Source organism: Pezoporus occidentalis, unplaced genomic scaffold (genome assembly GCF_034315485.1).
Source record: "Pezoporus occidentalis ecotype Australia unplaced genomic scaffold, CSIRO_AGI_Poc_V1 ctg156, whole genome shotgun sequence".
Taxonomy (NCBI): Eukaryota; Metazoa; Chordata; class Aves; order Psittaciformes; family Psittacidae; genus Pezoporus; species Pezoporus occidentalis.
This window is the reverse complement of record NW_026913383.1, coordinates 105650-131948: the sequence shown is the minus strand read 5'-3', so window position 1 is coordinate 131948 and position 26299 is coordinate 105650. Positions and strand designations below refer to the sequence as shown.

At 42.5% G+C, this 26299-nt stretch overlaps 1 protein-coding gene across 5 annotated transcripts in view; it reads right to left on the bottom strand.

Annotated features, from left to right (window-relative positions):
- Positions 1–305: 305 nt before the first annotated feature.
- JADE1 (jade family PHD finger 1) overlaps positions 306–26299 on the bottom strand; it is a 37890-nt gene continuing 11896 nt past the window's right edge. For 3 of the 5 annotated variants that reach the window (XM_062611710.1, XM_062611711.1, XM_062611712.1), the window contains exons 3-11: positions 19622–19704; positions 16052–16209; positions 12219–12406; positions 9620–9831; positions 8076–8243; positions 7369–7485; positions 4079–4609; positions 2110–2227; positions 306–1277 (exon numbers count right to left, since the gene is read on the bottom strand). In XM_062611710.1, the coding sequence (XP_062467694.1) occupies positions 379–1277; positions 2110–2227; positions 4079–4609; positions 7369–7485; positions 8076–8243; positions 9620–9831; positions 12219–12406; positions 16052–16209; positions 19622–19704 (2474 nt within the window). In that variant the 3' untranslated portion in view covers positions 306–378. Of the gene's footprint in view, positions 1278–2109; positions 2228–4078; positions 4610–7368; positions 7486–8075; positions 8244–9619; positions 9832–12218; positions 12407–14719; positions 16013–16051; positions 16210–19621; positions 19705–26299 lie in introns of those variants that run through there. The other 2 variants (XM_062611714.1, XM_062611713.1) reach the window with 2 other exon arrangements.

Below are 26299 nucleotides of genomic sequence, written 5' to 3'. Positions count from 1 at the left end.
CGCTACTTATAAATTAAGAGCTTGTGCTTTTCCAGAAGGCAGGGGAAGGAAGTAAAATTTTGTCAATGCTTTTTAGCTAAAAGGGATGAATGCAGCCTACTGCCCCCTACCCACCCTAGCCTCTTTTAAAAGGTTTCTGTGACTTTAGTGTTCATCACAAATCCCATCATTCCTTTGCTTACTCAGGATAGTTGCAAATAAAGGAGATTCAAACTTCTCAAAGAATGAGAGACGGAAAAAAGCAGTTTTAAGTGCATGTAAACATGTTTATGTAGCTCAGGAATAACAGGTCATCATCAGTCTAATTCTTCTTTTTCAAAAATCAATAAATAATATGGAGTTGGCTTGTAGGCAGTGACTCTGTGTCCCTGTGTCCAGTCAGGATGCCAGAATGCTTCTCCTGATAATGTCTGTCCTTCTGCTCATAGTGTTGTTTGGACTGAGCCTCTGCTGCCGGCACTTCTTTTCAGCCACTTCAGTCTCTGAGTCACTCATTTCGGCATCAGGGATATACCCATCATTCTCACTGTCGGGCTTGAGCTTGCTTTTTGCTCTGTCCTTCGGGGAAACTCTGCCCAAGCAGGGGTAGCTGGAGCTCTGGCGGCAGGTCTCCTCTAGGCTCTCACCCTGCTGTTGCCTTTCCCCCTTCTTTGGAATTCGGAATCCACCCCAGTTTTTCACTGGGCTCGTGGGTGTCATAGGCACTTGAACTGCAGCTGTCTGGTTAGAGTTTACTTTCACAAGACCCCCGTTGCATTTAGGCACTATATCCCTCCGCATGCCAGGTGCTGACCTACCACTGGAGTGGTTCACAGCCCTTTTATTTTCTGATTGCCTCTGAGAGAGTTCTGTAGGTCTCAGTGGTTTGTGGTTGTGTTTAGAAGTCTTTTCTTTTAGTTCTGCCTTGGTCACCTCACACTGTGGACGATTGTCTTGGCTTTTTCTATGGTCTGGTATAACTATGGCATTTTTCTGCTGTGCTGATGCAATCCGCGTTTCTGCACAGGTCTTGTCAAAATGTAAAAAGCTCCCTGGAGCTGCACTGCCCTCTTTTTGGCTGGGCTGCCTCAGAATGGCTTTGCTGTCATTCCCCAAGCTCTCCCTTACTCTGTCCCTCTTGTGTGACTTTTTCAAGGAATGAGTTAGGGATGTGCCCATCTGTTTCCTGAAGAATGCAGAATGCCATTTCAGATCCTCTATCTTAGGGGCACTGGGGCCCAAAGATGGACTGTTGAACAGCACTGTATTGTCCATGGAGGAGAATGAGGAAGGCACACCTACATGTAAACAAAGTAAGTTAAAGTCAAGGAATTCCACATCTGGGTAAATACCACTTTTGCATATACGTATTTTAACACTGTTCTTCCCAGAACCTGGTGTGTTTTTTGACAATCAGTGGGTATTTGGCCACAGTTATGTGGCTATGTCTTGGTTTCACAACATACTGCTGGTGTAGTTTGCTTTCCTGCAGCTGTGCTGCATCCAGTTACACTTCTAGCAAATACAAATCCTAGCACTACTGTAGCTGCTAAGACAGACTCCAGGGCAGGGAAGCAACCAGCAAGTGAATCTGATTGATTCTGCCTAAAATGTGATTCATTATTACTGAATACTTTAATGATAATCTAGTTAATGCATTTAAGTTTGAGGATATTAATCTTTCTGAGAAAAGGCAATGAGAAAAAAACTGCATCTTGTTTTAAAACCAGAGTGCTACCTTTTCAAAATTCACTAATGTGAATTCACTAAAGTAGTGGCATTAATAAAGCAGAGACTCTGGAGGTACCATACGGTAACCTAAGTCATGTCTTCCTGTCACAAAGAGTCATTGAAGAATCACACCAGACAGAAGCTGAAGCCATGAGCCACTCAGTGCCCCTTAGACAAGAGCATAGACTTACCAGTTCCTATAGCAATGTGCCCACTATTAGAGCCCCACCCACCCACATCTCTCCCAGTCTGCTGAAGCATGGTGGACTACACAAGATCTTAATGAGAATAAATGATCATGGTCCTGACTGTCCTTCAAAATTACCTATTAGCCTGTAGCCAAACCCTTCAATGCTTGTACCTGTGGTCTTAGGTGAAAAAGACAACACTGAAGCATACCTGAAACTCTTTCTTGTTCCAGCTGCTTTGCGTAAGTATTAAAAATCTGTTCTTGAACTTTGCAAACAGATCTCTTGATTTTTTCCCTTCGGGTCACCATGTAGGTGAGATTACGCACCTAGAAGACATCAAGTTATGAGTTTTACAGGAATTGCGTTTCTATAATGTTGTCAATCTGCTCTTTGACTTAATTCAGTTTAAGCACTATACACCATTTAAACAAGTTAGTAGTGCACCTGTATTTTAACCTTCTTGAACATATTTCTTACAGAAGAGTCTTAAATACCATTTAATTGAGATATTTTTCTCCTAGAGCTCATTAGCTCCTTCTCTCCCAGTGGAAGAAATTGCTGAGGGGTCCATGTGAGTGTTCCCAGGGCTCCTTGCTCATCCTGATGCAGCCGCAGTATGGTGCCCTGTGCATTACAGCCTTGTAGGCTGGTCTCACAGTCACTGAGAAGGGGACACTGAGATGTGTAACCTTGCATGCTGAGGTCCTGCTCTGTTTAAAGGTTCCAGTCCCATGCAAGCCAGTATGTTTAACTAACTGTTATTACTCTGTGGATCTTAATTAGCAGGGATTTGTCTGTCTGGTCCCCTTTCTGAGACAGTCCCTGGCCTTTTGTTCTTTGCCTTGTTTGAGCCCAGCTGCACAACAAATACATCATGTCCATCAAAGTACCTCTTCCATAAACTGGATGACATGATTTTAGACTGTTTCTAGATAGATGACGCTGTCAGTAATGTCACTCATAAACTTGGGTAACTTGATTATCTTGAAGAGGAAAAAAAAACTTAGACTTTTTTTTCTGTATGTCCAAGATAACTTCAATTAAAATCAACAGGGAACAATGGAGTAGTAAAATATTACTGGAATGATGTATCCTGTTTTGACATTGCACTTAAAAATGGGAAGTATACCTACAGAACCATTTAAGATCCACAGAACACAGTGACAATCTCAACTTATTTAGCTGATCAAAGAGAACATGAAAAGAAGCCTTGAGCATGCAGCAGAAACAAGAGATGCCATTTCACCAAACTAGAGAAGGGTCATGGGCCATTTCTAGTATGGGTCATTTCTAGTTGAAACTAGAGAAGAAACTTCCAAGTAAAATTGCAATGATTCCTTAGAAGAGTAGTTAACCACTGGGACTTTACAAAGAATGCAGCAGATGCATGAACACCCACTGTCCTGATTTAAAGGCTAGGTATTACTCTGGAAGAAAGGCTCCAGTTCACCCACAGGTTACTGTGGCTGAGTTATGAGCCCCTGAGCCAGGTCCTGTACATGGCCTCCATGAGCCACATACTGTATGGACGTGAAAAGCTGGAATTATTTCAGTACTCTGTCTCTAAACTTAATACTGATCTTAAGTGTTCTCTAAACTTAAACTGATTTGATCTTAAACTCTACTGGCTAACCCAAACAACCCCAAGAGGAAGGAATTCAGGTTACTACAAGATTAGATGTACTTAAAACACAAAATTGCTCTTTAAACACTGAAAACTGGAGTGCAGTATCACGCCTCCCAAACCTACTACACAGGCAGTCCAGTGTCTGTATGTGTTAATGCTATGCTATGTCAATGAAAACACTTATCTGCTGCAAATCAAAGTAAGGTTCATAATCTTTTCCTGCTTGTGCAACAGATGAAAGGCACAGAGAAAGCCCTTAAAGGCTACAAAAGCTCCAGGTACGTGGAAATACAACAATCCCGTGCTTATAAGGAGACTGGATACTACTACCAAGACCTGCTGGCCTCTGAACTAACCCTCTGTTTGGAATGAGTAACTGGTGTGCTCCATAGAAATATAGCGTTCATGGTCTTCTCTGACAATACCACTTTGTGTGAGGATGCAGCATGAAGTACCTGCATGCAAGGGCAGTAACTGAAAACGTAATTTAGAAACCTGGCTAATGAAGGGCAGTGCCACTTAAGCATGTGCAGGCAGTACTATGCCTTACCCGCTCTAGATCCTGCCGGAGGTGTGTGAAGAGCTGCAGTCTTCTGAACAGAACATCCTGTTCTCGTTTGGCCAGATTGTCCTCTTCATCCTTCTTTGGAGTAATCAAAGGCTTGTTGAAGTTGGCTTTTCTTTTCAGCTTCCAGTACTGGTAAACGAATTCCACTGACTCCTCTGGAAGCTGCAGTACTTTAGCCACTTCCACAGGCTCAACAAAGGTATAGAACTCATCCTCCAGCTGCTGGAGTTTCTGTTTGCGGAGGCTGACTCTGTGGGCCTCCTCCTGGTTTTGAGTCATGCTGTGGAAAGGGTCAATGTGGGCGGGAAGAGAGCTGTCCTGAATCCCAATCCCATTCTCCTGACCTGGGCTTTCACTGAAAGTCTCCTCATCCACTTTCTTGGTGGAACTGTGCATGGGACAGTATGACTTAAACTTCACCTCATCATTCTCTGCCAGGATAGTCTTCATCTTCAAGCCACGGTCAAATGCACAGGTAACATGAAAGGCTGTTCTGCAGTTCTTCACCGAACACTGCACAAATTAAATTAAAATTCATCAAACACAAATTTAAGAAGCCAGACTGCCTAAACCTATTCATGCAGCCAGGAATGCTCTGTACCCGTGCTCTTCCTTTAAGCTGCATGTAGTTCCTTGCTCTCTTTTAATTAGGCTTATGATTTTGTGCTTTCAGGCTAGGTAAGGACGAAGTGGCCTGGTGGGACAGAAGTGGTTAACCCCTCCCTCGCCCTATTCAATAACCAGCAAATCCACAAGATGAGCCTTCTCACCAGCACTGGGCACACATGTAAGGCAGCATTACACAAAGGAAATCATTCCACTTTGGCTGTGCCAGCAAGAGAGGGAAAAACACCTTGGGGGCTCCAGGCCAGTCTGATACTTTTAATTAAAAGTCCTTCCTAGCACTGGGACCTGTGCTGCCCAAAAGGCCTCAACCAAGGGCAGTTTTCTTCCCATTATCCCAATTTTATAATGTCAAATATTAAATTGCTGTCAATCACTACTTCACTGACTGCAGCTTTCACTTCATCTGGGACATGAGGAAAACAGGAAATTCCATTTTCTGTCCTTTTTCTTCCCTCCCTATGAGCCCAGCCATCATGGTGTGATGGGCACTAGTTCAGCTGATTTAGCACTTCATTTGTATGTAACTTCCTCTTGCAAACTGCTGTCATAGCTATCACCAGCCACAACTGAAAGGTTTAAATATATATGTGTACGTATATACCCACAGGCATACATATGCAGTTGTATCAACCCACACCTCAGCCTCCAGTGAAGAGAATTTAGAGTGGAAATGAACATTGGTGCTATTAGCTAGGAGGAAACAAAACTATGCTTAACCCAAGTCATCTAACCTTAAAGAGAAATAAATGCGCTGCACAAGGATGTTTACATAGTGCTTTGTAAAGAAGCCAAATATCCTTCTCTGCTGGATTTTCCTGCTCAGGTTCACTCAGCAGCCAGATGGCATATAAAGGTACAGGAGAATTTAAAGTGCAGAAGTTTCAAATGAACATTCTCCAATAAAATCAACGTATAAAAGGAATTAAAAAATACCAACCCATCTTTTGCCCTTTCCTGTTACCAACAAGCAGAGCAAAAGCAGCCCTGCTGGAACACCACACAGTCCAGGTGAGTACTCCAGCCACGGTTTCCAAGCTGCTCCCATTCAGAATAATTATCTTAGTGTGGCTGATGTTTTACTGAGAGAAGGGGAAGCCTGTCTCATGAGAAGGAAATCTGCTGAATCTGGGAGAATACACAGTCTCAGTTTTCCCAGCTTGTTGCGGTTGCTCCATGCCCAGCCTCACACACACTCCAGCTGCCAGCTTTTCTGTTTGCTGTGCCTATCTCCCAACATCTCTGAAAAATCCCATCTCCCCTAGTTTCTCCAGTTAATGCTACTTCCTCTCCATTGCAGTCACTCTGTATAATATTCTTCTCTGCTGTATAAAATTTCACAACACAAATCTATGTATTTCTCACTGCTAGCTTTAACGATACCAAAGATTTTCACAACTGTTGTAAGATGTCAGGCATGACTGCCATTTTTTGTCTCTTTCCCCATAATTTCAAATGCAGAGCTGTCTGAAGTGGCAGCTGTCATGTCTGCGCATGTCCTCCTGTGTCAGCACTAGAAAGGGAGAACAAATACGGAAGGACACCCCCCTCCATACCACACTGACATATGTAAACACTCAAGCATTCAACTTAAACTACTGTGAGTTACCCCACAGAATGGACAAAACAGCATCCACCAAGTAGCAGCCAAGAGGAAGGGGCAGCTCTTCAAGGAGGCATTGCAATTGCAAATTTATATGCTGTGGACAGATTTATTAACTTAACATTTACTATTTTATACATTACTTAAATGAGAATGGACTGATAGGTTTCACTGGAACTACTGCTGCAGTGCTGGTTTACAGCTTTTGCTGGTAACCTTATCAGATAGAGCAGAAGGGGAAAAGGAAATGGATAAAACCTAATTTCAAAGGACTTTTGTGTCTTAATGCTGGTCTGACCACCCTGGACCCTGCAACGCAAGGCCAGCCACAACACAATGGACAGAGCTCTATTTCTTCAGAGTGGGTCACCTGTCTTCATGCTCTCCCATCATATGGTAGTGAGTAAGCTAGGTCAAAGTTTTGTCTTGTGTTTCAAGAAACCTAGTATCTCCTCTTTCAAAAACTTGGGGCTTGGCATTATGTTTTCACAATCTAATTCTAAAATTATTCTTAAAGTGTTCTTAAAATGATTATTTAACATTTCTGAGTGATCTTCCACTGCAGAGGATATGCAAGTGCTTTACAGGCTATATAAATATGCACGTGAACTGACACTGCCTGGTCTGAAAATACCCTGGTGCAGATCATTTAACAGCCACAGTTCACAGGATATGGTGAGAAAGGCTGAACCCAAATGCAACTGACACTGGAGAGAGAATTTCAAAAGTATGCAGTGAGACAAACCGGCACTGGCACAAGAATGGGAGTTGGTGGTGTGAAACCAACTGCTTTATACACAACTCCCATTGAAATACACAACTTGTCTTAGAAGTCACTAAACAGGGACTAGCAGATAGATGACCTGGCTATTATTATTCAAATCTGACTAGTCAATAAGAACATGCTAACATTGACAGCACTCTATACAGTTAAGTCCATAGTAGCAAACAGGAAATCAAATAAAGTTTATGGCAGATACAAGTTTTGTGTATCTACTAAAAACTGACAGAACAAAACACACAGATATCTGTGCAATTAAATTACCTGTATAGAAGCTCCAACTTTTTCATTGCAAAGGCTGCACACCAGTGCCCATCTGCTGCTGGGAATGTGAGAAACTTTTGTAATGGGCTCCATTTTTTCTGGGCTTCCAATGCTCACCTTAAAGAAAAAAACGTTAAAAACCACAGAACGACCATTACACTGTTAACTGGAAAGCAATTTATCAAAGAAATCTAATTCCTTCTATGCATGTGCAAAACGAGCATGTTCCAAGTTCCTCAATTTGTAAGGAAATAAAAAAATTACAATTCCTTTTTAAAAACATCAGCTCCTCACCGCATGAACGAGATAGTTTCAAGGTGAAACCCACCATTCTGAAATTACCATGCAGGATGAAAACCCACAGGAGCTCTCACTGCTACATCCAAACATTCCTGATACACCTTTAATGTTCCCTTCACAAAATAAAGCCATACTTTGTGTCCTTGTTAAAGGAGATTTGCCAGCAACAAAGGCCTCATTTTTTGAGGCCTAATTTTGGTTGACAAAGGTAATGTAATTTCTTTATAGATGATGCATCATCCTGCCAGACTGTACACCTTACTGAAAATCCTTTATACTGTCTTACTGAGAACTATCATATGTATGTTAAGCAAACTGCAGCAACACACAAGAAGCTGAGCTATGTTTTTATAACATACTGCTCCCAGAACCCAGCAGCCCAGCACTCCCATAGGATCAGTACCTACCTCTGGAATCCATAGAGCACAACTAACGTGGACCCACTTGGTGCCACTTCGAGTTGGCTTCATGGCTCCACCCTTCTTAGGACACAGCAAACACTTGGGCTCAACGCCAAGTGCGCAGGTCCTGCACAACCAGCTGCCTTCTGGCACCTTCAGGATCCCATAGCATGCCTGTGGGGAAAGAAAACATGGGAATGATGTGAATTTCTGTTACTTTTTAGCTGCTTACATGTAGCCTCTCCCAGCTTTCGAACAGTTCTTTATGGGATTGCCGACACTACAGACACTTCATCTTGTGGAGGATCTCAGGATGCTTTCAAAACCTTAGCCAACCTCACCACCCATTCATTCCCCACAAAGATCAGATGCCATGACCAGCTGTTAGGCAAAAACCACTGCCAACATCATCTGGGAAAAAGAAAAAAATGTGTTTGCCAGCCCAAACAGCAAGGGGACTCCTGACAGACAACCCTGCCAGAAGCCAGCTCCGACAAAGTTCAGTATCACCAAGACTCACATAACAGGGGTTGGGCTATACCTAACTCAAAAGGCTAGAATCACCAACTAAGAAGCTCGGCTGTGCAGTACTCAATGTTAACTCAGGAGCATCAGGTTTTACTTTGTATTCAGAGGGGAAAATGCAGAACAGCATCGAACTAGTATCATTTTTTTCAGATACTGCACCTTTATGGAGACCTGTGTCCACAATACTGTCAGTTTTAATCCTCTTAAGTTTCAGATTTGATGTGATCAGAAACTAAGGAAACAGAACCACTACAAGTCTAAAAACATCCACCTCACTGCATATCTCACAAGAAAGCCATCTGTACCTCACAGCTCTCGCAGGTGTATTTCTTTATCATTAGTACAACTGCATTTAAGTAACACATACACAAAAATGCCATTCTTGCTCACAAGACCACAGTTTTGAAAACAATGAATGGCAAAGCAAACTTCTTAGAGCTGGGAAGGAAGGAAGGACAGACTGACAGAAAAGCACCTGTTGCAATAAGAAGCATCCACAGAAACAGATAATGCTAAAATTGAAGACTTTTTAAATGGCACAAAAAGGGCACATAATAGCGCTTCACTAGCTCAACTCTGTAAGTTCTCCATTAAATTAAAATTACTATAATAAATCCTCCCTATGTCCCCACTGATTGCCTGTAACCCTTTTTTCCCTCCCTGCTGAGCCTCAGTTACTGATACTGAAGTGTGCAGAGAGGATATGAATATAGGACAAGAAGTGACCAGGTGAGAATGTGTAACAAGACACATCTGTTCTGGGAAGGCAACTCCTCACCTTGTAACTCCTCCACACATAAACAGTACCACTTTTAACCTTCTCAGCATGATACTTCTAAAATCACATGTAACAATTCTAGTCAATTACATAACTTCTGAATTCACCCCACCACTTGATGATGAACTCTGTGCAACTGAACAGATCAATGTCACTGGAAAAAATCCCATCTCTTATCTTTAATGGTTTTGAAAAGTTTCTGTCATCATCCCTACACACGTCACAGTGCCCTGGGCCACCATACCTGGTGCACACAAATATTGCATTTGTCACAAAACACCATTTCGTTGCCATCTTCTCCATCTGGAGACTGACAGACGTCACAGACAACATCTTCATCATATTCAATCCCAAGTCCTTCTTCCGTCTCAATAGCATGATTCATGTTCTCATAGCATCGTAGTTCAAACTCCTCTAGGATCTTTTCCATCGTGTATTCATCCAGCTCGGGCATCCCTGGGGAGCAGGGGAAAGAGTGGTAACACACAGCTCCAGCTTCTGTTTTAGCAGCTGAGTAGATACAGCCAACCCCCGAGCAGGCACATTTCATTCCTTGACAACCTCAGCCTATTCCAGCATAAACTAGAGAAACTGGAAAATAAAGTCAAAGTTGTCTTATAACTGTATTAACCTAACAGAAGTGCAATATCCAAAGAAATCTTTCAAAATCCTGGGGAAAATTTCCATAAACTGATTTTGGCTTCCTGGTATTGCTCTCATTTTTCCTTCTGGTACAGCCCCGTCTATGGCTTCGGCTTCAATTTTGCAACCCATATGTTGACTCTTTGGTGAAGGATTTGAGAGTGTTTTGAACCAAAAGCGATGAGGGCAGAGGGAAGAAATCATTGACAAAATCTGCTGCAATACTTACAGCAAACAAAAGTTTCTAACAACAGCTGCTGTTTTTTCCATAACTTCCAACTCAAGAGGGTGCAACCCCAACTGACAATAAATTGGTTTGACAAGTGAAAACACACCAGTAATACATGCAACATCAAATCTGGGACAATAAATACATTCACCATCTAATCTGGGACTCGGTCTTTTCAAACGACATCCATCAGAAAATTATTCATGACACCACAGCTGCAAGCTGACTGTACTACAGTATTCTATAATCTATCTTTGTTAATTATATTACCATTACAGACCTCAAAAATATCTATCATAGATGCAGCAGGAAAGATATCAAAAAAGAGCTTGGTGCTTCCCCCTCTGGCTTCCATGTTTCACTTGCCATGACAATGAGCTGGCCGTAATACTTCCAAGGTTGGTGCTGCACTGACCTTCCCCACACAATCACTCCGCACAAGCCCCGGTGAAACCAGGACAGCTATGCTACTGCCAACAGTCATCTTCCTTTTGCCAAGTCAGTTTAGCACAAGAATTTCCATATAGTTAAATCACTACAAAGAAGCACAGGTTTAGGATATCCCACTTTTGGTCTAATACCTAATGTTTCCTGTGACATACAGAAGATGGCAACCTTACGATGTGTGTTTTAACAAGAAAATCCTCCTTTCAGCTTTCCGTGTGACTGAGCCATAACTTCCACAAAATGAAGGATTAAAAACCTCTCTAGCTCCTGCAGGTCAAAGACAAACACTCTATGGAAGTACTTCCAGCTTCCCCTACTAGCAGGTAAATCTCTGCAGCAGGGATCAATGCCTCCAACATTTCCCACAAGGAGCAGATGGAAGGCAGCAAGAGGAAACAAGCAGAATGGCCACTTCAGGGCTTCACACACCTCCCCACTCACACCCCAGTGTAACACTGTGGCAGCCCTCCTCTGGTTCTGGCAGGACAGATGGACAGAAGGGATTATCTACACTGATGGGCATCAACAGAAAATCATAAAAGTATTTTTATTTTATTCTGAAGAAAGCTAAGGGGACTTGCTGGTGCTGTTTTCCTGAAGGTCACTTAGAAAAGTAACTTAAACTCTTCAATTATGAACTGGCTTGACTTGTTTAAGCCCAACACTAAACCTGAGCAGGCCTGACCTGAGATCTGGAAAAAAGGTTTGGGTAAGAGACCAGGTCATGGCTAGGTCATATGTGGGTTTAATTCAAGAGTTCTAAACAGTCAGTTTGTGGTTTACCAGGTCTTGCGCCATGCCACACGTGGGCTGCAGCCAGGTAAAACCTGTATGAGCATTCTGTAACCCAGAGTAGGGGACTGCCACAATGCTGACACATAACCCAGATTCACCAACATTCCTGTTCTTGCCCTGCTTCCTTGTCCCTTCCAATGCACAAGTCATCCTGCAGAAAAAGGAAGAGCTGCTCCTCCTGCAACACCTCTTCTTCCTGCTTCCTAACTGGAGCCCACAGGCACAGTAAGGTTTGGGAGGTTCCTCCAATACATCGCTACAGGAGTTCCTTAATGTCTCATTCCCTGTGCAACTGGCATGGCATTAAGCTCTCCAGACCTCCCAAGACTCCTTGTCTACTTTCTTTGCACTCCACATGGCTAGCTAAAAAGATGATATGGGTATGACACAGACAAAAGTAAGTAAGTAAATGGAAAGGACTAACTGGGGAAACAATGAACAGCCTAGCTAATGTCCTCTTCAAGAAGCCTGATGGCAAAACGGGAACTCTGGGAGAATTGCCTTGTGAAATAGAAAGCAGCAGAGAAAAAAAAAAAAACCCAACCATGCGGCTAGACTCTGATCTGGTCTAAACAAATACTACTCAGCACTTACAAAAGCCTGTATCTTATGGCTTAATCACATCAGGCGCGTCTTCCCATGGCTACCCCATCTCTTCCTGCTCCTGCCCTCTCTCAAATTATTCTTAAACCTTTAAAAATAAACACAAACACCATCACTCATTGCTCACCCATTTCTCTGAATTCTTCATTGGCAAGCTGCAACCATGCTACGTCCACATCATTGAGGTCATAGCGACACATGCTGTCTGCTAAGGTTTGAAGGTCAACATAGCCCAGCTCCGGAGTCTCCGACCCTGATGAAACAATGTACTTCCTGGGTCGTGTAAACGTGATGGCTTTCGTCTCAGACACAACCCTGAAACAGACACACAAGAGGATGTCAGGTATGCTAGGATGCTGAGAGACTTGTTTCTAGAGAACTCAAACTGCCTCACTTTAAGCGACTAACCATCATCAGGACATATCTGACCACCTAAGTAATTATCATGCTCACTAAGGGAAACAGTACAGCACATTTCCATAATGGACAGGTGATATTATAAGATGTTAACTGGAGCTGTCTAGAAACCAGATTCGTTACCAAAAATCTAAATAAAATGGAAAGATTAGAGGATAGGGTTGTGCTTACTCTTACCTGAAATTCACACTTGTTTAAAGCTAAAGTGGGAACACTGTATTCATGTAGTGATAGCTGCTATACACACAGATGTAAACTCTGGTTTCCAGCCTTTTTTTAAATCAATCTGTTGAACTACATTACTTGTTTGGAAATCTACAATACCAAGATCATGAAAATTCAAGGAAAAAAAGTAGTATTTCCTGCTACATTTGAAGGGGTTTTGTGTATGTGTACACATGTAGCTAAGGAATTGTCATCCCTGTGAAATTCAGAAGACTTTTCCACAGAGAATCAGTAACCTGCACTAGTTTCACCTCCACTTACCCAAGCATTCTCAGTCTGCATTTCCTCTTTCACATTCACTAATGCTATGCTGGGTCAAGTGCAAATATTAATCAGCTACTGATGAAACTACTTTCTCTCAGGCTGTGAAAGCTCCAGCTGGCCAACCACCAATCATGAAAGTGTATTTTAGCTGCAAGCCAATGGAATTTTTGTTTGACCCCAGGCATTGGTTCAGGAAACAGTAAAGTACCTACAACACATCACTTGTTCTAAGTCAGATTCCTGCAATACCACAACCTTGCAAAGCCAGGAACTGGGGGCAAAACCACCCAGTTCACAAAGGACAGCAGTCATTCTACCATCAGGCTTGCCTCCAAACAGTAAGGTAACTCCATCCTGTAGCACAGTTCCCTCACTAGAGGACACTGGACTTTCTCTTAGTTAACTGCACACACTGAAATTCGGTTTGGATCAAATCCACTTCACCACATAAGGCTGGTACCTCCAGAAGCAACAGGTCACGCTGCCAAGTGACTGCCCCCTGCAGCACCAGTGCAGATGATCTTTGTTGCACTAATGCTACTAGCAAGGAGATAACACCACTCCATGTACACACAACTTTTTGCGGGGAATGGCCTAAGCTACACAACAAGCAGGACATCCTCCAACCTGTTCTGCCCCCATTTGAAGTCCAACATGTTAACGCCTCCTCCTCCCGTCAGAAGACCTTGATCTGCCACTACTTCATCTGCACACACAGTAAATCCTCTACCTATCTCAGTCTTCTGCACAGCCCTAAATCTTCCCCTCACCTAGCTTATTTCAGACAACAATCTGACGTATGGTGGCAACTGTGGTTAGGAGCCAAATGCTGAATTTGTGGCTTCTGAGGTGCAGAAAGGAACTGTGGAAGAATACAACTATGAATGACCATGCCAGCCTAACTGCACTGCCCAAATCATTCCTGGTCATGCTGCACAGTATTAAAATATTAGGGACTATTACAGCTCACAGAATATTTACCTGAAACTGGGCACTGCTCTCTGTATCTTCTGCACTAGAAATTCCTTCCTGAGCACCACCGCATCCAGAAACCACAAACTCTGGGCTGCACCTTTCACATGCTGTCTAAATACCACTCTAGTGGCACAGGCAGTTGGGCTTCAAAATAAACCACTTCCACCTCTTTATTTCTTATCAAAATAAGTAAAAAAATGCAACACTTGCCACATACCGACAAAGCCATCCAACTGCATTATCCTCCTGACTATGCTTATACGCAATCACCACATGGACTTGCTCCTTTCACCACCTCTCTGAACCTACACCTCCTGCTCTGACCAGCCAAAACCTTTAATTCACCATTACATACGTTGCTGGCATCAGCTGTCTGTATTGTATTTTGCCTCTGTTCTACATCAGCTACTGTTTCAGTACTGCTGGTTCAATTCACAGAACATTTGCCTCTCCTCCCGCAGTCAGGTACAGAACAGTTCCAGCTCTACAGCACCACCACCACAGAGTTCTCGAGTATTTTGTGAGGGAGCAAGCAAGAAAATAATCAGGTATCACAGAGCCACTCTGAGCAGCAGGTGCTCTCCAGCAGCACCATACAAGATTGCTCAGCAGCTAAGAAACAGTGATGCCTCCTGTACTGATACCTACAACTGTGGGTGGTGCCTTTCCCCATTTCCTTTAATATCTTAAATTTGAAGCAACATCTCTGTTGGCCACTGGCAGAGAAAAACTCTCCTAAGTGAGTACCTGAATCTGATACAGCTACCAAACCACCTCCCTGAAAGAAACAGGGTGGGGATCCCCTGGACAGTTTCCCTCTGCTGAAGTCCACAGTCTCCCAGCCATCCTGCAGCCTTGGGAGATGCCTGAAGGAGAAACCAGTGAGAAGACAACAATCTGAGCACACATGTCCAGTGTGTGTGCATTTACGTTAGGGACTGGTTGAGGTCAGTGTAGAGCAGACTACAAGCTCTGCAGGAAAACAGTATGCTCCCATGTTCTAAACTGCACAGCACAAGGAAAAAATCTCAAGTTCTCCTTGGACATCCACCTCCATTCCTTTGGAAGAAGAAGGAAGGAGAGGGTCTACCTGATGTGTCAGTGAAGTTCCTCACTGTACAGACCTAGTGGGGCTGTGCAGCGGTCTGCAGGCTGCTGCACAGAACACAAGAAGTGCTAAACATTCCTGTAGTCCCCCTGCTCCAAGGTTAAAGACAGCAAAAGCAGTGTAGCATTATCCATGATTTTTTTGCTGTATATCAGGGATCGGGCTGTTCTGGCTCCATCAACACTGGTGAGTCATTTGGTAACACCTTACAGCCCAGCCTGGACTTTAATCAAAGTGATCTAGTAGAATTAAATAGCAATAATCCTTGTTCTTCCCACTTTCTCCAGCTCCAATCCCAACTAAGCATGAAATAGACAGCTGGGCTGCAGCACACTCCTGCCCTTACCACTGTTTAATTTGAAACAGAAAACAGTATCCAAGCATAACAAACACGGTAAGGAAAATAAGGGTTTCTTGGATAAGAGCTAGAAAATCTCACATTAATGTATTTAGTTACATGCACATCTGGACGGCTCTTAAAACAGCTGAAATGTTGTACAACAAACCATTTCCTAAGGTAGTAAATGAAACAACCAAAAAAATAACACAAAACCAGAATAAATGCTGTGTTTTCCCTAGCCCTTAAGTCTGTCTAACTGCTCCTTGAAAGGAACCTATGGCTTGGAACTAAACACAAGAAGCATTAGACAAGGGCTCTCCTGGAAATGCTGAGTGAGGTCAAGTCTGGACTTAAAAATAGAAGCTATTTGTAAGGTTCTGTCATCACACTCCATCCTAATGTAATGCCAAAAATTACTCTCTGACATTCACATTTTAACACACAGGCAGAGCAAGCCTGACTCTTGACCTCTCTGATCATTCAAAAAGCTGAGGCAGGTTGCTCTTCATCTCCAAGAACCGAGACCTTTCTAGCTAGACACTGTGGAATACAGCTCAAGAAGCCAAGGCAATGTAGATACAGCTGCTAGTATAAATGTTTGTGTATTTATTTACATTCCTTCGAACTATACCTGGCTACTGGTTCTGGGAGGGTCCCTGGGCTAACTGGCACCTGAACTCCCTTTTCCCACTCCTGCCTCCAGGGGTCTGCCAGCACATAGTATTCATCAGGGTTCAGCTGGAAGGAGTCATGTAACTTCATGGCAGTGATCAGGTCCGTTCTGAACACCTGCAAAGAGAGTGACCAAGAGAGAAAAATAGAGACACCGACATTTGATATTTACACTCTATGATTCACAGCTGCACAGTAACCATGGAGCACAGTGTGCAACAAGGTCACTGTATCACCAGTGAACTAACCCAGCCTGCTGCAGAACAGAAGTTTAGCTTCATTGCAGGGAAAGGGATGGCTGAAGGTTCAAATACTGATAGAATGACTTCCAGCTAACTCCATTACAAGTCCTGGCACTCCCCGTACACTGGAGGCATAATGCTAAAAGCTGACATCCACTTTCACCTCTGCCCTTCTGCAATAAAAGCTGCAGCAGCTCTGAGTCTTAAAACAGCAGCACAAGAAAAACTCATTTTTCCTCCAAGGTTTGGGTTTTTTTTCTTAATTATTGGAGTTCTGACTAATCCAAAGCAATTCTAAAAATTCCCTGTGGTAGAAATCAAGGCGTGACTCTACCATGACCAGCCACGAGGAAATTCTACAGAGATGACTCTTTGTGCAAGTATTTAAAATAATAACCAAAAAGATCAAATAAAATAAGACCCAAACTGGAACTGTGGGGGCAACTCCATTACTCAGTACAGGTGCAGTTGTTCCATCAGCTGCAGACACCTCTGCATCACAGCTGTGAGTTTACTTTGTCTTTGCAAAGGCATCCACCTCTAAAATGAGCAAGATGTTTGGAAGCCTTTGGGTTAGCAGCCATAAACAAGCAGTGATACTGTTTTAAACAAGCCATAGAATGAAATTAAAAGGGATTCATTCTTGTAGCAGGCATGCTGTGGTACTGCTGTAGCAGCTTCAACCTGGTCAGCCACTGCCTGTCAGCACTGCAGAACACAAAGGGTGCTATCACAGGCAGCAGAAGTACAAGCCTGCACTTGTTTGTGCATCTTCCAGCTCTCCCCATCCAGCTCTCGCTGCACGGCAAGGCTGCTGTGGAGTACAACTGCTCTCACCACTCCTCACCTCCACATCCACTCATTTTTAACTGCTCAATGCCATATTTAAAGGAAAAAAACAACCAGCTGACAGAAAATAAGCCCCACCAGGACAAGAAGACAGGCAACGTCTTAAGAAAAGCTCCCCTGCAGACTCTGCGGTTCTGCATCCACTCAGCCCCACACTGCACAGTTACAAAGGAGGAGACAGATGATCTGGGCAGTGCTTCTAAATTCTCTTACTGCGCTGCTACTGGGGCAAAGGGACCTAACCTCCCAGTTGGAGAGCAATGGTTCTACCTTAGCTCCAGCCAGCAGCTGCCTAGGGCTGAGAAAGAGCCCAGTCTATGCAGAGCGCTGATGAGGCAGCCTCCCAGGACAGCCATTTCTGTCATACCGTAGTCACACACCTGAAACCTCAGTAGATTCCCTATGATTTTTGTGAAGCACTTCAGGAAAACAGTGAAACTCATGGTTAATTACACTTCTGAGAATATTTCAAAGTGTGATTTGCCTCACCACACTGCACATCTTGGCACCTCTCCTCCCTCCCATCACACACATACTACCCCACTTCTGTCTGTCTGTTTCCACTCTGGCTTTGTCAAAAAATAGCACAAAATCATGACATTTTTCTTAACATTTGTCTTGACATGTTCAGAAAAACTGCCAATAATAAAGAATAATATTACCATATGAAGGAAAGGGAGAATGCAGGTAATGGAATATAATGAAATGTTCCCAACAATCCAATTACGAGCCCTGTGAGGCTCCACTCATGAAATAAAAAACAAGCCACAAAGTAAACAAGCTCACAAAACAAACACACACAGCTGGTCAGGGGATTCTGCACTTCTAAGTGGTTTGATGTAAAGCAATCAGATGTCAAACGAAAAGAAGCCTAAAAATGTAAAACAGGTCACAAGCCTTGCTGCATCCGAGAGCCAAATGAAACTCGGGCTCTAGGATAAATTTGTCACTAAACTCCCTCAGAAGCCAAGCTAATGCAGCACCTGGCAGCCAAGAAACTTCCTCCCAGGCCAGTGGCCCCGTGACACCATTCTTTCTGCTCTAATTTCTGATGAAATCAGACTGCCCGGAGCAAAGCAGAGCTTACAGGAGTGCTGGCTCTCAGAAGCACTGAACACTTCAAAGCTGAAGGGTGAAACTCTGGCCATGCTGAAGTCAATGGAATTTTGCCACCAACCTCAGCGAGAGCAGGATTTCACTCAGGGAGTTTAGCAAGTGTCACTTTCCTGCCAGCACACTTCTCATCAGAATAGTGTGCTGTGGTGAGCAGAGACAATGCAAATGGAGGGAGGCAGCAGGGGCAGGGAAACAGAGCTAAAGGGATGTGTATAAGAAGTCCATCCAGGCTCAGAAGACAAGAAAGAACAGCACAAAACTGCAGATTCTGACAACAAATGCAGCAACAGTGAGAAAGCAGAAGCTCACAAAAAAACAACAGCAAGATTTGTAATTATCTCAAATTACTTCCAGATGGCCTTTCCAGAGGTAGTTCTCAAACCTGCATGTAAGGGGCTACTTCCAAAAGAAGTACAAGAGATAACTAAGGAAAGCAAGCCCATCACCAGGGGGTCTCCACATTCACCAAGAAAAAAGGAAAAATTTAAATAACAGCCAACAACCAAAAAAGAAGACTGGAAACCACCAGTACTTGGTGTCGCTCACACTGAGCAATGAGAGAGATTCTTCAGGTGAAAACTCTTCTCCAGGACCTGGGCATACTGTCATTGAGGAGATTAATAAACCAAGATTTCACTCAACATCAATCACTTACTAATGGACCAGAAATACATGTATTGAGCAAGTACATTAAATGAAGAAATTCCATCTCCCAACATTAATACTTTCAGCCTCCACAAAGTCTGCCATGCAGTATTTGCCTGAAGATAGGGAGATTCACCAAGAATACTTCCAAAGAACTGGATCGCATTTACGCGTTACTAACAGCTGATCCATCCTGGAAAGTTCGAAGATTTGCATCTCCCTTAACAGGATTTCCTCAAAACACTACACAAATCAGAACTGACAAGAAGCAGACTTCTAGTTTGACAAGCAGTTTAACAAAGATCACATACCAAGACCCAATACCAACTATGCAATAAATGCACCTAATGTTGACTTTCACTGTTCACATATCAAGCTACAAATAAACCCCGAAGCCTAAAGAGTAGAAAAAAAAGACTACACAGCCATGCTGAACGGGCGTCAGACTATAACAAAATTCACAGATAGAGACTGCTGCTGGCAGTGGCTGTGCCAACAGCTGAACTCCCTTATCTCCTGGCCAAAAAAATAAGTTGGGGATGTGGGGAAAGTGCCAGCTAAAACGTAGCAGAAAGAAAAGAAAATGTAGAACTGAAGCAATGGATCCATTACCAGAACATGTATATGGCTCTGTACTTGACAGATGTAACAAAATGCAAATCACATTCCAGAAATACCTCAGAAGGTTTCCGATCTTCATGTCTGGAACACGACGTCCTCCGACGTCGAGATCTGGAATGCTGAGACCAGGTGGACTGACCTAGGATACAGAAATGATCATTTGCAGACACTGCTGCCATCTATCAATAAAAGCCTTTGCTCTCTCCACACACCCAAGAAGGCCAATTGACTTCAGTGCAATTGTATGAGTAAGGTAAACTAGAGGCAGGCTCCTAAGACACACCTCCAAAGACTCTTTCAAAATGAACCAGAAAATAAAAGTTACTCAGTTGTAAACATCAGTGATTGCTCTTCTGGTTTGGTTTTGTTTGTAATTTTCTACTTACAGAGGCATTGGCTGCATAGCACTTACCAGCCTTTTCCCCCAGCATTGAAAGAAAGCTATCTCATACCATGCTTCCCCCTGAGCACCAGTAAACCACTTTCTACAGATTAATCACTGACCAGGAGGTCTGCTGGCAGCCAGAAATGTACTCTTTCAAGCTAACATATTAATGTCCTAAATATCTCTTTTGGTCAGCCAAAGAGCAAGCCTCTTCAAAATGAAGCCCACTGCCATGCACACACCGCAGAGCCCACAGAAATAAGCTGCTGTCTCTTCTGAGCAAATCTCTTAGTGTGGCTGTATAATTTTCATCTGCATAATTATTCATTCCATTCCAAACAAATTATACCTCTTTGCCTTGAAACCTTTTGGCAGAGTCTCTGTCAGCTTTCAGAAATATTGTAACAGGAGAAAAGCAAAAAGAGAAAGCACCTACACTCTGCTGTCAAGGCAGTGCTTTGACACCAGAGTGTATTATACCTGTGCCAATCAACTGATTTTAATTCAGGAAGATTTACAGGTACAGCAGGCATTTTCTACTCCCAACTACACAGCAGCAATGGGGAAAAAAAAAAACAAACCAACAATAAATCCTCATGGGATGGAGAGATGAAGGACTTGGAAAAACATCTGTATGATAGGGAAGCTAGGACCTACACACTGAACTCTGAACACAGACTTTGCAACTCTGAGCATTAAATACAGACAAACAGAACAGATGCAAAGGCCTTCCCATGTTGCTCATTTCTCCAATGCCTGTGCACATAAGACAGTAGGAGTAGAAAGTGTAAGCTACAGTCCATAAGAGCAACATCACCTTACATCATCCAGCTGAAAAACTCTTAGGGATCAGAGAGTACTGTTCAAAACCAGATTGCATAGGATGGGATAAGCTCTCAAAACAAAAAATCATTTTATAAGTGAAGCAACTGACCAAGATATTCACTTGAAAGACACAGCTAGTAACAAGTCATCAGAAGAATTCATTATGTCGTAGTTACACTTCTGTCTTGTCTTCTCAGTTTCTCAGATTCCATTAAGGAATCTGCCCAAACAGAAACTGCTCTGTACACAGCAATGAGTAACAGGTTACACAGACATGCATAATGGTCAAACTAAAGCACGGTAACAGAGCAAACAGCTAAAAATCTTCTGAGATAAGAATACAGAAAAGATTATTTTAAGCACATGTCATCACTTTAATATAAAAGCTGGTGATTTTAAAAGCTTTTTAAAAGTCATGGTCACTTGTCCTAAGCTCCTGTATTTCACAATTACAATTTTCTATTTCTATGAAGGAGGAAGAAAAAAAAAGGGAAAAAAAGAAAGAAAGAATCAACCAACTGCTATTTACTATCTGTGTGGAAAACCAGACTCCCAAGATCATTTAACCACCATGCCACTTAAACATTCCCTTGAAAACTAAAGAAAAACCACAAGCAGCAGTAGAAACTGCTTGTGAGGATCCTATCAGCCTTATCCAAACTCAATCAAAAAAAGGCAGAGGGGAGTAAGTGTAAGCACTCAAAAAGTGTCAGACATACAGCTAAAATCCATGACAGAAAAACAGATTTTTCCTGCACCACAACAATACAAACATTTTAACATTTAGTCAGATGTGATTAATCAAGAGCCTCACTAGAAGACGGACCACATTCATACCCACCCAGACAGTATTCAGTTCTCGTGGGTTCTGGTATTTTCCATCAGCAAGACATTAATATCTGACCAACCATCTGCTACCAAGATATTCAGCTAGTCAGACCGCTACACCAGCAAGTCAGACACTTGAAATTCCTAATTCATCTGTGGTTTGGGGTGTTTTGTACACTGCTGGGCCTGGGGGATGGAGCCTGCAAGGCAAGGAATTAAGAACACCAAGCTGTATTGGCAAAGTGGTGTTTGATTCAGAAGTTTCTGTGGGAAATGAGCTGATGGGTCTGGAGGTTTAATCCAGCTGTTCCCAAGTAATGCATGCATCTGGGAAAACTACAGCAGTAGCAGCAGTACAATGTACTTCTGGATCTTTACCCATGTGCTGTCATGCAGCTCTGATGACAATTTATCATGAGCTGAAGACAAGTAAGCAAGCAGCATATGGGGCTTGTTTGTTTGTTTTATTATGGGTATTAGAAGATGGACTCCCAGGTCTCTCTCATGCCGCAGAGAAGCCACAAAGGGTGAAGAGTAAAATAATCCCTGCTGTATCTTCTCCATTTCTTTACTCAGTCAGATGCTACACATCAAAACAGTGTCTTAAATGTGTACTTCTATTTTAGACACAGTCTATCTATGCAAGGGTTAGGCCACCAAATCAATTAACTATCCCATGCAACATGAAAGGTCAACTCTTAGCACCAAAACTACAGAAACTTCATTTTAAATTACCTTTTTTAAAGTTTTATACCAAAGCACACAACATAAAATTGCTATGCGTAAGGGACAACTCAAATGCAGCCAGCCTTCCTCAGGAGAAGCTGTATTTTTTCCATGCCAATTAACTCCCTACAATGAATAAGGGAAGAAATAGTTTCTTACATAGCTCTGTAATAGCTGTTTCCTTGTACATAACATTGGTGAACACACACTAAAAGCATACAATGTTTTTAGTAAGTTACTGAAGAAGCTGTTGTATTTTTCTGAGCAGTGTAAACTGACTCTACGTAATACTAGGAGAAAAAGGTGTAAGAATTTCTCATGGGACTGTGATTTTACTACCCACTAAGATATGTAACTATAGCTAACAGATGACCTTTGGCAACGGCTTTGCTTCAATACAGAAAACATTTACTCACTGAATAAACAGAACCCAGCTATAAGGCAGCATTCACAGAGTCAAACCACCACCACTTAAGACACAGAACTGCAAGGAACTGAAGGCGCTAGCCTAATGATAGTAAACTATCCAGCCCCTAACAGTATTAAATTTAATACTTTGGAAATCTCAAACCAGATTTTCAACCCTGCTCCCATTAAAGTTAATGGCAAAGTATCACTGCCTTCAACAGTGCCAGGACCAGCTCACTGTATTACCCAGAGCTGCTTTCATTAATAAGGAATCCACCCACTCTGAGTACACCATTAAAAGTGCAGGTGGAAAAAGAGGGTGTTATGTGTCTTTTCAGCATCCATTCCAAATTTTCATGCTTAATCCAGAAGAGGGACCTCACTGAAAGGAAAAGTTAATAGGCAATTACAACCACTTCAGGGATGAATGATCCGATTTTTATGTCTAATATGTGAAGTAAGAACCATTCCTGGATTGTACAGAAGGAACAATCTACTGTGGTCAAAACAAACACAGATTCAAACCAGCTCTTCTATGCTTGTAAAAGCACATGAACCTAATTGAGTTATTCTGGAAAGATTACAGACACTTTTCACCAAAATTATCCTCTTGCATTAACTATTCAAAATGACTATATTCATCAACAGTTTTCTGAATACTAGCATTAGTCTTAAACTGGACTAGAAAAACAACTAAATATCAAGACAGTTAAACCCAGTTTTGGTAAAATAACAAAAAACATAAGGGAAGGCTGAATCACGGGGATTTGGCAAACATAAAACTTCTGTAAGATAACGTTATACACCTCATGGGAGAAATGAGTTCTACAGCAGATGGAAACTTAATGAGATGTTAAGAGAGCCCACACTACCAAAAGCCACGTGAATAACAGTGAATAGGAAAAGTACCCAACTAGAAAGCACAAAGCTAAACAAACACACCCAGAGCATTCATCACTATTATCACAAGACATCAGAGATGAAAGGTGTCTCATTAAGTGCCAATCCTGTTACATGACTGTGGAAGTTAAGGATGAACCTAGTAGGCTAGACCCACCACCACTCAGGAGAGATACCAAGAACATGCTTATTCTTTCACAGGTATGATCCTTTCAGACAGCGTAGGTGTTCACATGTTTTAAAAGGTTTTCATCGCTGAGAACAGTAGGAGGATCATACTTTTACTATGTCTCAGTTTTCCCTTTGTGTTTATCCACTTACAGACAAAAAGCAAGAAGAAATCCCAGACTACTAACAAGGTGCAATTCATAGCAGGAGAGGCAAAGCTCTAGAACACTCCTGGTGCTGCAAAGGCAACTTCTAAGACACAAGTAAGAAAACTTCCTATTCCCCTAGGCTATCACATACACCTTAAACTGTATACTCTTTCTGCTACAGGGCATATGTAGCACATTCACCTCCTGATAATGAAGAAATCAAGGACCATGAATTCTCTCTCCATATTTGTGAGGGAAACACACTCTGCAGAAGGAAAAACATAATCAATTTTAACTGTAGCAATTTATTAAATGATCTATCGAGGATATGTTTTGATTCAAAAAAGTCCATCAAAACACAAAACTCCTCTAGACCAACAAAGCATTCAAACCCTCAGGGAATTCTACCCCTCAACAAATCTACTACTCAGCCTGAGCAGAAAAGGCTCAGCTAGTATGTATCATACACAGGGCTGTTGTAAAGCCACCTGCAAGGCACCCCGCTGTGTCCTTGGAGAACTACCTGCTGCTCCAGCCTCTGAACACTTCAAAGCCTCAGATCACCAGGCATCTGAAAGCAGCTCTCCCACCGTAAATACGCTCCTGCTACACCATTACAGCAGGCAGCACAACAGAGCAAAACATCCCCGACATGGATGTGTGTCTGGCTGTCACTTCTGCTTAACACTGGCATTTCCAGCTGCCTATACTGTTCCTCAGCTCGCTCCGAGTCAAACTAGGTGCTGCTGCCAATACTGTGTCAGAAAAATCTGCAATCTGAAGATAAAACATAGATGCTCACTCTCCCCATTTAGTGGCTGGCCCACAACTTTTCGCTATCACTTACACATAACTCCATGTCTAGACCCAAATTCCAGCACAAAGAAAACAGACGCAGACTATTTGAAGGGCAGCTTCCCATTATGTTAAGTACAAAAAGAGCTGTCTGTGCAGAAGTCTTCAGGCCTTGTCACAGAGCATGTATGCAAACACAACATTCGAGATCGTTTCACACAGCCAGATTCCCCTTCTCATGTTTCTGTTGCTGGAGAATTTGCCCGTCTATCTTCCTTATCTTTATATAATAGTGTGTTAATACACAATAGTCTCATTCAAGATCAAAACAGCAAAAGCAACACCGATTCTACTGAATATGTAGTGCCATTTAACAACTACCAACTGCAGCTGTCGAACAACGCATGGATCCATACAATCTTTGCAGTGCTTTACAACAACATGGCACAATTGCTCAGTATCTGACACACATAACAAACAACCTTTGCAGCTCCCTGCCACAGCAGTTCAATGGAAGTTCCCTCCTATCATCCCTTTTCCCAGTAGCACATACACGACTTTTATAATTACAAAGACCACGCACATAACGTGCCATGCAGAGGCACATGACACTCTTTTAACAGAGAGGAATTCCTAGATCTCACCTTGTATTTTGTCACAAGACCCAACTGCCACTCTACCTCTCTAGCCCAGGGCTTCCCACCATAGCAATGTTTTACCATTAACAGTATGCAGCATTTTAGGGCAAGGTTAATACAGGTTATCAAAGCAAATTTAGCACCTCCTGAGTTGGTAACACAACTGTTGTAAGTCAGGCCTTAAAACTCCAGGGGAGTTAGGTGTATTCAGCACTAGCAGTTCTGTAAAGAAAGGCGTATGCCTCCCAAAATGGCTGTGATGATTATGTGATGTCCCTTCCTCAGATGCAATATCCTAAAATCCCAGGTAAGTCTTTCAGATCACTCAAAAGAGCAACAACTTCACCAAAAGTCACCCCACCCCAGTGAATATAACCTTCACATGATATGATAGCTCTGACCACTCAGCATCAAATCTGAATGCCAAAACCCTTGTCCAAAAGCACAGCAGTAACCCCTAAACTTGCTACTCTGCCCAAATTCTCGCACTGTAACTACATTACATTCCACTATTTATCACCATCCCTCACCTACCAGCTAGTTCAACTGAAAACCAAAACATGTTCTTCACTTCCTTTTGATAAAATGGTGCACAGCATTACTCATACTGCTAAGTAAGTGCCACACCTCAGGCCAGCAGCAGCTGCAATTCCATGGTAAATGATGTACACACCTGAGGTTATGTACTCAGCAACCTTTGTGAAGGCACTCTGGGATCCATCTCAAACACAATGGGAATCCACTGGGATGAAAAGCCCTTTCTAAACCTAAGATCCCCATCATTCAGCCAGAGCAATGGATATTGGCAAAACATGTTTAACTTTAAAATAACATTTGTTCAGCAAAGATAGGCTAAGGGTCCATCTAATTTACAGAACTATACTCCATAATCCGTAAGCATTAAATCTTTCA